The sequence below is a fragment of the Terrapene carolina genome, unplaced genomic scaffold (genome assembly GCF_002925995.2).
Source record: "Terrapene carolina triunguis isolate 2854851 unplaced genomic scaffold, T_m_triunguis-2.0 Scaffold130, whole genome shotgun sequence".
NCBI lineage: Eukaryota > Metazoa > Chordata > Testudines > Emydidae > Terrapene > Terrapene triunguis.
Window position 1 is genome coordinate 27,816,272 of NW_020664481.1, and position 14,013 is coordinate 27,830,284.

Below are 14,013 nucleotides of genomic sequence, written 5' to 3' on the forward strand. Positions count from 1 at the left end.
CCCCAGATTTGGGAGAAATGACATTAACTTGATTGCAAGGCTCTTTTTAATACATGTAAATTAGAATACATGTTTCCTTTGATATAAAAATCATTAGGCTAATTAGAACAAATTGGATCAAACTCTTCCAATTCTGTGTATCCTGAATGTTCTTTTATTTAAGTGTTATACTCTTTATTTACAGATCTATTTGCAAGCAATTAAACAAATGTCAGAAGAAGGCAAGCTCTAGAAATGATACCGTGTTTACTTTTTATTAATTAAGTAGGTGCTGTGTCGCAGCAGTAAAATGAAAGCCTAAGTTAAGTAAAACAATCACGGACAGCATCACAGTCAAGAATAAATCTAATTTTAAGGGCACCAAAAGATTATTCCAAGCTATATTTCCCCTGTCCATAGCATTTCAAACAATGGTCTACTATTTTCCCCTTCCCAAATCAAAACCAAATTACATTCTGCTCAATGCAGTAAGAAAAACAACGCTCTATTTCCATTTTAACTGAAAACAAACCAAGAGAGATAGTTTAAAGAGTGATTCTCTGACAAGCAAGATAAAGAGCAACATAAACAGCAATGATACTAGATTACAATATCTTAGTACTAATCTTACAAATAAAATAAAACCAGTCACTGACTTACTTTGCTCCAGACAAAAAAAGGTTTAAACAAGCAAATCTGCTGTATTTTCTGCACTGGAAAAGGAAGTTGCACACACTGCTCTTCAGCCTGGGAAGCTTGTTGCACAGACAAGCCCCAACTTGTCATCGATGTGTGGTTGCCACGATAAGGATAATGGTCAACCCTCAAAACAAAATAAGCAACTTTCAAAGCAAAAAAGTGCCTTTAATGACCCTGAAGGTCAATTTAATGTAATAATCTTTGTTGCCCCATTTTTATATCACTACTAATTCTGTGTTTTAGGCTAGGGATAGCTCCGTGGTTTGAGCATCGGCCTGCTAAACCCAGGGTTGAGAGTTCAATCCTTGAGGGGGCCATGTAGGGTTCTGGGGCAAAATCAGTACTTGGTCCTGCTAGTGAAGGCAGGGGGCTGGACTTGATGACCTTTCAAGGTCCCTTCCAGTTTTAGGAGATAGGATATCTCCATTAATTAATTAATTTATTTATTTAGGATGCTGTGGGTTATATGGCACCTATGCCAGGCCAGATTAATTTAAATCAAAGGGATTTAAATCAACAATTTTATCATGATTTCAAAGACCAAGCAAGAAACCTTAAACTAAACATTGATTTAAAAAGGTATAATCTCATATATTAGCATAACCATAAAAACATGCAGATTTGAAACTGACTACAGCTTTTACACTAAATTTGGTGCTTTTTGCTAACCAGGAGCATACACTGTGTATCTACACATTTATTTAAGCAATTATACAGCTCAATATACATAACTACCTTAAATTGAGTTGAAAACATAAGAAAAGATACTGAAGTTTGAATTAATTAGTCCAAATGGATAAAATATTCTCTCTGCACCTACTAGCTAAACTGAAACCAAAAATAATTAAAGCAAAAGCATTTCTGCACAACAGAAACGGAAAATACTGACATTCAGAAAAATGTACTGGTAAATAACAGTGTTTCTTCTATTGTAAAGAATGAAATATACCTATATACTTAATGCAATATGACACTGCAATACGAAGCTTGATTTGACCCCAAATTCAGGGACGTTACCCCTGATTCTACATATATTTTAAAAGCAGCTCCCTTTACTCATCTTGCATGAGTGAGCCCTCCTCAAATGTATTTAAATGATACAGATTATAGTAAGTATAGGGTTTAACACAGGTTGTCATAATATCAAATTCAATTTTAAAAAGTATTATTTTAAAAAGAAAATGCATTTTAATTTAAACTAAAACAATCCAATTTTTTTTTTTTTTTTTAAAGTCAATTTTTATCTACCCTGTTCTCTTCTATTCTAGGCTGCGAAGTTAAGCTGTGAATCAGAAGTTGCTCACCACTGAAAGCACCAGCTCAAAAATCCATAGCTAGTCAAAAATGTTAATTATAAATCCAGCAGAAGCAAATGACAAAACACCTACCCCGCATTCCTCAGCAGTTTCAGGGGTGGCAAAGCTTTGTCTAGGCCAGCAGAAGAAAAAAAGAAAACTCTTGGCCTCTTTAAGGATTGCCCCCCTTTCCCTGTTTCCTCCCATCCTTCTGGAAACTCAGACTTCTTGTGGACTTGAGGAACGAGGGTTGTGGCAGACTGGCTGGATACGAGAGTAACCGGCATAGGCCTGTTGTTCTCCAATGCACCCAAGGGAAGGTCTTATAAACCCTGCACCCTGCCTGGGGGCACTATTCTGCACTGGGAAGAAATTCTAATCCAAATTGGAGATGTGGGGGACAAACCTGGTTTTGGGGACTTATGGGCATTACCATTTTTTCCCTCTCACTGCCAGACTGGCCTGGAGAGAGGTTTGTGGGGTATGTGTTTTTTTGTTTTTTGTTCTCAGCAACCCAGGCACGGTGGGGTAGGTTAGATTATAAAATTCATTTTGTTGCAACATGGCAGCTACCCAGTGCAGGTAATTATTAAATGCGGAGTCCAGTTCCCTGATAAATCAGAATTGGAGCAGATTAGGAAAAGGCAACTGCTAAAGGAGAGAAATGGATACAGCAATGTCTGGTACAGCAAGGAGACAACCCCCAACCATAACCCCATGGTGGCAGCCTTCCACCATGTGGAATAGATTACAAAGGATGATCTGCACCAGACAAGTTATTGCTGGGTAGTTCTCAGATGTGTTACTAAATAAAACTGTGGCCTCGCTAAACCATATTCCCATTATCTTGTTTTTCTTTCCGTGGTGTCCGGGACAAGGGAAAACTCTGATAGTTATAAAAGTAAGGAATAAGAACCAGTCACCGAGCATTTATTATGCTTGAGCAAACTAAATGACTAAGGTTACCCTTACCAACTTCCAGTTGCAAGCTACAACAACTTCATGTGTAGGGTATTAGGTGACTCACACCCACACTCAAGTAAGCTTAAAAATGATTGTCTCAAAGTTTCAAGAACCATCGAAGTTTCTGCATCCTACCCTCCTCCCCCACACCTGCTCTCAGGCAGATACCAAAATATACGTGAAAAAAGAAAAAACCCTTCAGCTTTCTTAACTAGCAGCTGCCTCCTAAGCAATCTATTCAATGATGCCAGTGCCCTTTAAGACATCAAAATGGATTTAATGATCATTACTTTTATAAAATGGGCCCATCACAATGGCTACGGGCACATACACAATAGTACAAAATTAGCTGACTATAAAACTTAAATGAAACCTTGAGTGACTCTCTCACTTCCCCGAGATGCCATATAAGCAGAATTGTAACCCAGAATGAACTCAGTCAAAAGCTGTAGTAAAACAGATGGGTTTTATACTGTGACTGAAAGTCAACAAACTTTGGTTTGTTTATACTAGTGGAAGAACCAAATTCCAGAGTCAAAGCCCTTCCATTGAAAATGCTCTGCATGCAGACTCCAGACTGGTTCAATTTCAGGAACCAGGATAACTCAGCCACTGATCAATTAGGAGGGTTCAATGGGAAGTGGTGAAGTTTCTCATACAGCTAGAATAAAGACTACACTGGGCTTTAAATATTAACGTCAATCCCCTGCATAGCATGTGAAAGAAATAAGTCAGTACAGCTTTTGACACGCTGGTGTAAAAGGCTCCTTGCAGGCAGTTGCATCCTGCACTACCTGTATATTCTGAATGGCCCTCAAGGCCATGTAGTGTGCATTACAGTCATCCAATATTAAGGTGACAGAGGCATGAACAACCGTGGCAAAGTCCACATCAAAGAAAAAGTTGCCATTATTGCATCAACCATATCAAAAAGACAGTCCTTCTGCTCACCAAGGCTCATGCCATGATCTATCAGAGATTCAAAAACCTTTCTAAATTATTAATCTAACTGTGAGTAAACCCCATCAGTCAGATGTGTAAGCATCATCCCTGCCATTCTCTTTAGATGCTTTCTCCAACCAAAAGCATCACCTCTATCTTACCTGTATTGAGTTCCAGTGAGCTCATTCTCAACCAAACCCTATTTCAAGTAGGCACCGAGGAAGCAAAAGCACCATAACATCCAGATTTGAGAGAGAAAAAGACTGAGCCATATCAAGCCATATCACCTCCTTTCACCGTGGGTTTAAGATAGCTCACTGTTACAAGTCTCACAGATTTTAAAGTCAGAAGGGACCTTAATGATCATCTAGTCTGACCTTCAAAGTCACACGCAATTTGTAATTATTAAACAGTGTAATATTCTATATTTTTGTCAACACAGGAATTAGTGACAGCACAGGGTTACTCCCCGTAGGAAATTTTAAAAAAGAGACCCGTCTTTGTAGTTATGTTTCTTTGGAAGCACATTGACAGAGAGGATTTTGAACAAAGACAAGACAAAATTTGTTTTGGTCTATAGAGAAGTTTTGATTAAATTCTTTAAAGGAAACAGATTTGCCTGTACAAAATGCAGCTAGTCACATTAGATACAGATAGCTTTATTCACTGTCATAGCAACAGGTTAAGAACACACACAGTGAAAGGCCTGCTGTATAAGCACTGAAATGTATCTTTTAATAGATATATTATCTGCAAATGAATCCAATAAGCACCTTTTCAACACAAAAATAATGCCTACTGTATAATGTCAAAAATACAGAGAAGACTGAATATAAGACAGTGGGTGGACCAACATGAAGAGATTTAATATAAATATATGCAAACTGATGTGTGTAGAACTGATTGTGTATTTAAAAATTGAGAGAGAAAAATGAAACTCCAAATCTACTGTAGATAGATTTGGGGTATCTGTGGACAAACTGAACAGGAGATCATGTGAGTTGTCAAGGCACCCATTTGTATTCTGGGATGAGGTGGTGCAAGTATACAGAAAATTCTCTTATATGCCCTACGAAATTCACGGCCACGAAAAATGTGTCATGGATCATGAAATGTGGTCTTGTGTGTGCTTTTACCCTATACTATTATACATTTCACAAGGGATACCAGCACTTCTCAAATTGGGGGCCCTGATGCAAAAGGGAGTTGCAGGGGGTTTACAAGATTATTTTAGGGGGGTCACGGTATTGCCACTCTGACTTCTGCTCTGCTGCCTTCACAGCTGTGTGGCCGGAGAGTGGTGGCTGTTGACTGAGGGCCAAGCTCTGCAGACAGAAGTGCAGAAGTAAGGGTGGCAATACCATACTAAGCCATCCGTACTTCTGTACTGCTGCTGGCGGCGGCTCTGCCTTCAGAGCTGGGTTCCCGGCCAGCAGCCGCCACTCTCCAGCTCTGAAGGCAGCACCGCCGCCAGCAGCAGGACAGAAGGTAGCAGTACCACATCCCCTCCTACAATAACCTTGTGACACTGACACACACACACACCCTTTTTTGATCAGGACCCCTATAATTACAACACCGTGAAATTTCAGATTTAAATAGCTGAAATCATGAAATTTATGATTTTTAAAATCCTATGACCATGAAATTGACCAAAATGGACCATGAATTTGGTAGGCCCTACTTATATGATGTTATAGGGCTATCTGAATACTGCCTACATTTCTGGTGTGTTCATTTAAAAATAAATCCATAAATAAAATACTAAAGGAGGGCAATCAAAAGGATGAGAATTTTATTTGTGATAATTGTTGAAAGAAGAACATCCACATCTGTAGTTTCATTATTTACCCTTCTAAGCTTATAGAAAAGAGAATAAAATACTATAAGTGTAGCTAGAAATACAAGAAAAGTTTGGTCTTATCTTAGTCACCAATGGACATGAAAATCCACAACATGAACATCTTAACACGAATCCACAAAAGTTTCAAGAGGCTTCCCCCTTTTAGAGAGACAAAATGCTGGGAAAACTGAAAATGCAGCCAACATGAAAGTTACAAGACTAAGTGAGCTCATCATTGATCTTAAAAATGTGTGGAAAGGTAGAGCTGGAGAAGTAAAGGCAGGGAAAAAGAGGGTCACAAGGTCTGTTGTGGAATGGCTTCTTTATGGAAATTCAATGGGTTAAGATATGCTGAACTTTTTGATGCTTATCTGATGTTCAAGGATCACTCCTTTTTATTCATATATAAGCTATACTGGAGGCTAACAAAGAAAGTTTGCAGCAAATGTCATTCTTAACAAATCTCTTACCTTTTGCATGAACAAACAGCACCCAACAAAACTGGAAAACTTCAGAGACTGTGCAAGGCTGTCGTCTTTTGGAAAGAAAAATATCATAAGAATATAGCAACAAACTCAATGTATTCACAATGACAAAACAGCGTGCCTTAAAGTGTCCCATTACTTGATGGGACAGTAGACTTCTACAGATAATCCTAAGGATGGGCACAACGGTACAGGGAAGATTCCACAGTGCCTGCTCTCCTGCACAGCACTTTCATTGGGTATTACTAATCCTTCACAGGGTTCTCAATTAAAAAATGTGAGTGAAAATAATTCATTCACTTTAAAAATAAATAAATAAATAAATAAATAAAACGGACAGATTTGCTTGTATTGGGTATTTGCTTGTTTCAGTCTGTAGCACAGAAAGAGGCTTATTCTGTTTCAATAAAAGTTAACTATAAGTTGAGCAGCAACAATAGTATTTTTTTTACTGTACATTTAAAAATTATCTTCATACGTATACCAAGTGTTGCAAAATTACTGAAGATAGTAATAATTAGCAATGTGTTCTGAGAGTCAGAGTACAAATGGCTTACAAACACTGTGTTTAATCAGTGGGGTGTGTAAAGTCCATCAGCACATTCTTGTAAACAATTAAGTATGCAATGTGTCTGGTATTTAATCAAGTGTATTTAGTGAAAGCCAGATTTTTAGAATTGTGCACTCACAAAAACTGTGGCATGCATTTGTGCATACACAGTTCTACAAATCAGGCAATGTATTTTCAGTGTTCCTCGTGTCTTACTTCAGTTAGTGACTAGACGAAATCTACCCTAATAAAACATAGATCTTCAATGTGGCCTTCATATAAACCAACAGTTTATCTACTGCTGCTACTATTTTGTTTAACACTGGCATATCAGCATTTTTTGTTTTGCTTTTAGACCCAGGTGGTATTCTATTATTTGTGAATACCTGTTTCCCAATGTTACGTTTTTCATTTTTGGAACCTGAGATAATAAACAATTCATAATTTAAATGCAGAAACCTCTCTGTTTCTAGCACTGTCATATCCATTTTATGTCAGCCTCTCTAATAATCATCACTGCTAGTTAAATAAAAACAAATACTATGAGTGCTGTAAAAGAGCAGTTCTCAGTCTTAGTGTGGTGAAGTTGTTTTTTTTATAGGGACTTGCAACATTTTCTAATGAGCATAAATTTTCCTTTAAAAAAAGTTTCTAGTCTTCCTAGGAATGGAGACAGCCACCAGACTGTGAGGTGCTATAGTAATTAGGTTTATTGAATATGCCACAAGAAAAGGAGATAAAAAACAGTTAAAGTGTCATATTCTGCGATGCTCTGGAGCCGATGCGGCCCCTGATGTGAGATAAAGCAGCCCTAACTTAGAACAGCTTTATCTGGATGCCAGTGGATCATTCCATGGCCCAGAATTACCAAGCACAAGTTCCAGTGATGTAAAGGGCACAGATTATAATGGGCCATGGTTGGTTAAGGGCCATTTTACAACCCCTGCAAACCCTTGTAACAAGGAAAAAGACAGTTACCTTTTCCATAACTGGTGTTCTTCGAGATGTGTTGCTCATGTCTATTCCACAATAGGTGTGCGTGCTCGCCACATGCACCGGTGTCGGAAGTTTTTCCCCTAGCAGTACCGGGAGGGGAGTGCCCCTAGCAACCTCTGGAGTGGCGCCTCCATGGCGCGGTATAAGGGGTGCTGCACAAGGGGCGCTGCACACTCCCTCCACCCTCAGTTCCTTCTTGCCAGACAACGACAGATAGGAAGGAGGGCAGGATGCGGAATAGACATGAGCAACACATCTCGAAGAACACCAGTTACGGAAAAGGTAACTGTCTTTGGAATCATCTTAAAAGATTTCCAAACCATTTTTTTGTGTGGATGCTCCTGAGTGTGATTTTCCAGTTTAATCTCCAGAATCATATTAGATCTTCTCTTGGTATTATCCATGCTAACAATTTGCAAGATTTACTCTTCTTATTATAGAATTATATATGGGATTTACTATAACTTTCTACTTCCATGTTATAATCAACTAATTCATTTTAATAACTGGTTCTGTTTCAAGTGTTTTAACTCTATGTTAAGCACATTTAATTTTTTGATCTTCCATAACTCAAAACCAGTATTTGGACAGTCCCAAATGGTCTTATGAGTAAGGTTTAAATAAGCTCAGTTTTAAATATGGTACTAACGTGCTCACAGAAACATGCATTAAATATAAGAACTGAGAAAAAATTTTACTAAGTGTTAGAAAGGGAAAATAAAGGCTGTGCACAATAGACATGAAGAATGCATCAGCTGCACAGATGGAAGCACCAATGAACGGGTACGTTTCCATCTTGGTTAACCAGTCAAAGGAAATCAAAGGAAGCCATGCTCAACATTAACAAACTCAGGCACATGAAATTTTGACAAGTACAGAATCAGAAAAAGAGGAGTTACACCAAGCACATAAAATCTTATTATGTACAGCACATAAAATCTATTTAGTCTTTCAACAAGGCAATGGAATAGAAATTTACTACCATAAAGAGAAGCCCAGAAAAAAGAAGAATGACCTATTATTGAAACTGCAGGAATTACTAGGAGATGCACTGAATTAAAAAAATATAAAACTAAAGCACCAAGAAATTATCTATGAGCATTGCTCCAAAATCAATTAGAAAAAGTAACAACACACACACCTCTGTTTTCTTCCTCTTTGTTGACGAGGTTGATCATCTTGAGGATACGTGAAAATGTCCTGGAAAATGGGTTCATACTTCTTAAAAATTACAGCAGAAACAGTGAAGTTTCTCTCCAGTCTCTCAGTACGTTCTCTGAATTGCAAGGGTAGATTTGCCATGTCTTCCCATTTCTTCATCTTGTTAAAAAACTCAATCAAGCTGAGAACATTTAAAAGATGCGGATGAGGAGTTTATTTTTTATAAAAAATAAACTATAAAAAACATTTTACAACAGAACGCAACACGGTTTACACTTCAACTGTTGACAATGGTATATACAGTTTGATAACATTGCATGATTACAAGCAGGCAAAGACAATTAAAACTCGGAGCACTCATGAACAAAGTTGAGTTCAGACACCTAACAAGAACATTGTACCATTACTTGCTGTTGCTCACAGTGACTTTACACTGCACTTTAGTGGCTTTTTCCCCCACATATGCACCATCAGTTGCAGTGGCTCAGACTAGTCTGCATATTAAGCTTCCCCCATTTCCCTGAACCACTTATCTACTTTGGCAGGAAGAAAAAAAAATACCCCTGCACTCTTCACAGTACTAAGAAAAATCTACAACCACAGAGGGAAAAGACAGAACATGACATATGTATCATTTCTGCTATGCTTTTAAATAAGCTACATCAGGGGCTCTCAAACTTCATTACACCTCGACCCCCTTCTGACAACAAAAATTACTACACAACCCCAGGAGGGGGGGACGAAGCCTGAGCCCACCCAAGCCCCACCGCCCCAGGCAGGGGGGGACAAAGCCAAAGCACAAGCCCCACCACCCTGGCAGGGGGCCCAAAGCCCAAGGGCTTCAGCCCCAGGTGGGGGGCCTGTAACCTGACCCTGCCATCCAGGGCTGAAGCCCTTGAGCTTCAGCCCTGAGTGGTGGGGCTTGAGATTTAGCCCCCGGGGTGGGGCTCGGGCTTTGGTCTCAGGCCTCAAAGCAAGTCTAACGCCAGCCCTGGAGACCCCATTAGAATGGGGCCGCGACCCACTTCGGGGACCTGACCCACAGTTTGTGAACCACTGAGCTACGCTATATTTTTCATTTGCCTTATGGTTTTATTGCCCTTTCTTCCCTGACTTCTAATTGCCCCCCTCCCCCCAACTTGTCTTTTATAGCTGGATTCACCTAAATTTGTATCCTGTGTCTTTACCTTCCTCTATTTCTTTTTGCTTTTTTTAACAAAACTTTTCTGCATTTTATTTAAAATATACAATAATAATTGATAAAGTATATTGTTGGACATCTACGGTTTCCTGCTATAATCATTTGTATGTTAGGCTGCTTGATCATCACAATTGCATTACTGATTAACACTGACTCAGCTTACTCAATAGCTTTAGGAAATAATTTATTTTATTGCTTTTATGGATTTTAAGCATGTGGTAAAAAGGGATTTGTCAAACTATGGTACAGATCTTATCACCTAAGGCGTGTTACAGGCTGAAGTGTGGAGGTGAAATGGAGGTTACATATCTGTAACTGAAGGTTCTTTGAGGTGCACTGTCCCTATCTGTATCCCACAAGTAGATACACAAGTGCATCATGCACCTGAAACTAGAGATTTCTAGCAACCCCCATCTGTAGGTTCGTCCCTGTGCAGTTATTCTCCTTGTGTTCTGAACTGATGATATGGGGGCGGGGCGGACCGATGACTCGTCAGTCCCTCTTTTCATCGCAAACCAGATAAGTTTGAAGCAGAGAGGAACGAGGGTGGGTAATAGACTACAGACAGGGATTACCCATCTTGAAGAACCTCCAGTTACAGGTAAAGATCTTCCATTTCTTTTTCGAATGCAGGGCCCTATGTGTATTCCACACATGGGTAATTGTTAAGCAGTCTTCAAACAGGAGAGGGTTCGAGGATACAGTTGGTATAAATGTCTGTAAAAGTACTGTCCCAACAGATGTATCTGCAGAAGAGGACTGGACTAAGGTGTAATATTTTGTGAAGGTCTGGATGGAGCTCCAGATAGCCATCCTACAAATGTCCAGCACAGGTACTTCTCTCAGAGATGCCATCGAGATTGTTTGTGCTCTACTGGAATGGACTCCCACTTCATCTGGGAGAGGAATATGTGCCAACTGATAACAGAACGATGCAGCCAGAGAGCCACATAGAGTCTCTGAGCAGATAATGCTTGTCCTCATGATTACTTTGCTATAGCAATAAATAATCTTGGTGATTTCCTGATTGTCTTTCTATCTGCAAAGAAAGAAAGCAAAGCCCATCTGACATCGAGAGAGTAAAGTCTCCTCTCCTCTTTGAAAGTATCAGATTTTGAAAAGGATACTACTGGTAAGTGAATATGCTGATTCATATGAAACTTGGAAATTACCTTGGGGATGAATTTTGGATGAAGTTGAAGGGAAACCTCTAGTATGGCATATGGCATAAGCCATGAGAGCTCCTAGTTCACTTACACTTCTGGCTGATATGACGGCAACTAGGAAGGGGACCTTCATAGAGAAGTAGGACACTGAACACGTCATCAGTGGTTCAAAGGGTGGTCTGGTAGTACTGATAGTATAAGGCTGAGATCCCACTGAGATATTGGTTTCACCGCCGGTGGTAAACGAGTCCTTTCAGGAATCTGATTGTTGTTGGGTATGTAAAAATGGAGTGGCCTTCTACCAAACAGAAGGCACCAACTGCTGCTGGGTGGATCCACAGCAAACTAACAGAAAGCCCTGAAGTCTTCAGGGACAGGAAATAGCAGGAATATCTGCTGATTCTGGGGACAGCTGGTTTCATTGCATCCAGGCTGAGAAACACCTACATTGAGCTAAACAGCATTTTCTGGTGGAGTCTTTTCTGCTTCGATTGAGAACAGACTGAACGGTTGCCAAATACGAATGGTCTACGTCGGGTATCCATCCAACAGCCAGGCCATGAGGTCAAGAGGGTTTGGGGTTGGGATGTTAGATTTTGCTGTTCTACTAGCATACCTCAGGTGGCTTGTTCAGGATAACAGGAGAGCCTTGCCTCTGGATAATCAGACTAGTGCTGCTCTGAGGCAGTACAGATGGAATTTTCTTGTTCGCCTGGGAGGCGAACAGATCCCAAGATGGCATTCTCCACTGAGCCAAGATGTCTTTTAGGACATAACTGTGTATCTCCTATTTGTGGTTTGTAGAAAAGTTCCTGCTGAGATTGTGTGCCAGAGCATCCTGCAGATCTGGAAAAAACGGTTACTCACCTTCTCGTAACTGTTGTTCTTTGAGATGTGTTGCTCATATCGATTCCAATTAGGTGTGTGCTCGCTGTGTGCACAGTCATCGGAAAGTTTTTCCCCTAGCAACACCCGTCGGGTCGGCTGTGGAGCCTCCTGGAGTGGTGCCTCCACGGCGCTCAATATATGACCCTGCCGAACCGGCGCCTCCTCAATTCCTTCTTGACGGTTACTCCGACAGAGGGGAAGGTGGGTGGGTTTGGAATGGATATGAGCAACACATCTCGAAGAACAACAGTTTTGAGAAGGTGAGTAACTATTTTTTCTTCTTCAGGCGATTGCTCATTTAGATTCCAATTAGGTGACTCCCAAGCCTTACCTAGGGGTTGTGGTTGGAGTTATGGAATCATTGCTCGGAGCTTCGCTCTGCCGAAAGCTGCATCATCTCTGGCATGCCAGATGATGGTGTAATGAGAGGTGAATGTATGTATCGAGGACCAATTTGTTGCCCTGACGATTTCTTGTATCGGGACCTGGGCCAGGAACGTCGCTGATGAGGCCTGAGCACTCGTGGAGTGTGCAGTAAGAGCTGGGGCCAGTATTTTGGCCAGCTCATAGCACGTGAGGATGGATGACGTGACCCAGGAAGATATCCTTTGAGATGAGGCCAGGAGTCCTTTCATCTGGTCTGCTGGTGCTATGAACAACTGGTTCAACTATCTGAATGGCTTAGTGCGCTGGATGTAAAAGGCTAGTTCTCACCGAACATCCAGGGAGTGCAGCTTCCACTCATGGCTACTGGCATGAGGCTTAGGATAAAAAACAGGCAGGAAAATGTCCTGACTAGTGTGGAAGTGTGACACAACCTTAGGAAGAAAGGCCGGGTGAGGTCTGAGTTGCACCTTATTGCTGTGGAAAACCGTACAGGGTGGGTAAGAGGAAAAGTCCTTTAACTCAGACACCCTCCTTGCTGATGTAATGGCGACCAAAAAGGCTACCTTCCACAACAGATTAAAGAAGTGAGCAAGTCGCCAGCGGTTCAAATGGGGGTCCCCATTAATCTGGAGAGGACCAGGTTAAGGTCCCATGCGGGGACAGGCTGTCTGATCTGGGGACAGGCTGTCTGTTCCAGACCCTTGAGGGACCCACCAACCATAGGGTTGGCGAAGACGGAGCATCCAGACACTTCCAGGTGGAAAGCCGAGATAGCAGCGAGGTGTACCTTTATGGAGGACGCTGCCAGGCTTTGCTGTTTCGGTGGGAAACAAGGCGAGCTTGCTAAGCAATTCACCGCAGCTCCAACGATGGCACTGGCAGTAAGAAGGAACTGAGGAGGCACCAGGTCGGCAGGGTCATATATTGAGCGCCATTACGGTGCCATTACACAGGGCTCCACAGCCAACCCAACGGCTGCTGCTAGGGAAAAATCTTTTTGATGACTGTGCACGCACACACCGAATTGGAATCAATATGAGCAATCACTCGAAGAAGATAGGTTGCCGGAGTGCGATGTGGTTTCTGACGCACCATTTCCATAACTGGACTGGAATTTATGATGCGTGTCATGGATCTCCTCAAGACAGATCTGGAGTTCGGTCACAACTATCTGGAAAAGTTCCTGAAATTGCCTGTGGTCATTATGCAGGGACGGCAATAATGGAGTGATTGCCTTGTCAGGTGAGGATGATGATATGCCCATCGGAACGGTCAATACTGAAGGATCTGGTTCAATTTCTCTCTCAGTATACTCCAACGGAGCTTAGTGGTATCAGCTAGGACAAAAGGGTGGGTGCAATTCATGCACGGATCTGGGATGTCTAACATATGGATCCCATGAACTGCAGTAGAGCCAATATGAAGGGTCGACTGGCTGGGGAGACACCAAGACACGGT

The 14,013-nt window shown here is 41.1% G+C and overlaps 1 protein-coding gene across 1 annotated transcript in view; it reads right to left on the reverse strand.

The window, feature by feature from the left end:
• RBL2 (RB transcriptional corepressor like 2) overlaps positions 1-14,013 on the reverse strand; it is a 51,614-nt gene that overhangs the window by 32,799 nt on the left and 4,802 nt on the right. Inside the window, exons 3-4 of the mRNA XM_024208718.3 lie at positions 8,894-9,094; positions 6,192-6,256 (exon numbers count right to left, since the gene is read on the reverse strand). Coding sequence (XP_024064486.1) covers positions 6,192-6,256; positions 8,894-9,094 — 266 coding nt within the window. The remainder of the gene's footprint in view (positions 1-6,191; positions 6,257-8,893; positions 9,095-14,013) is intronic.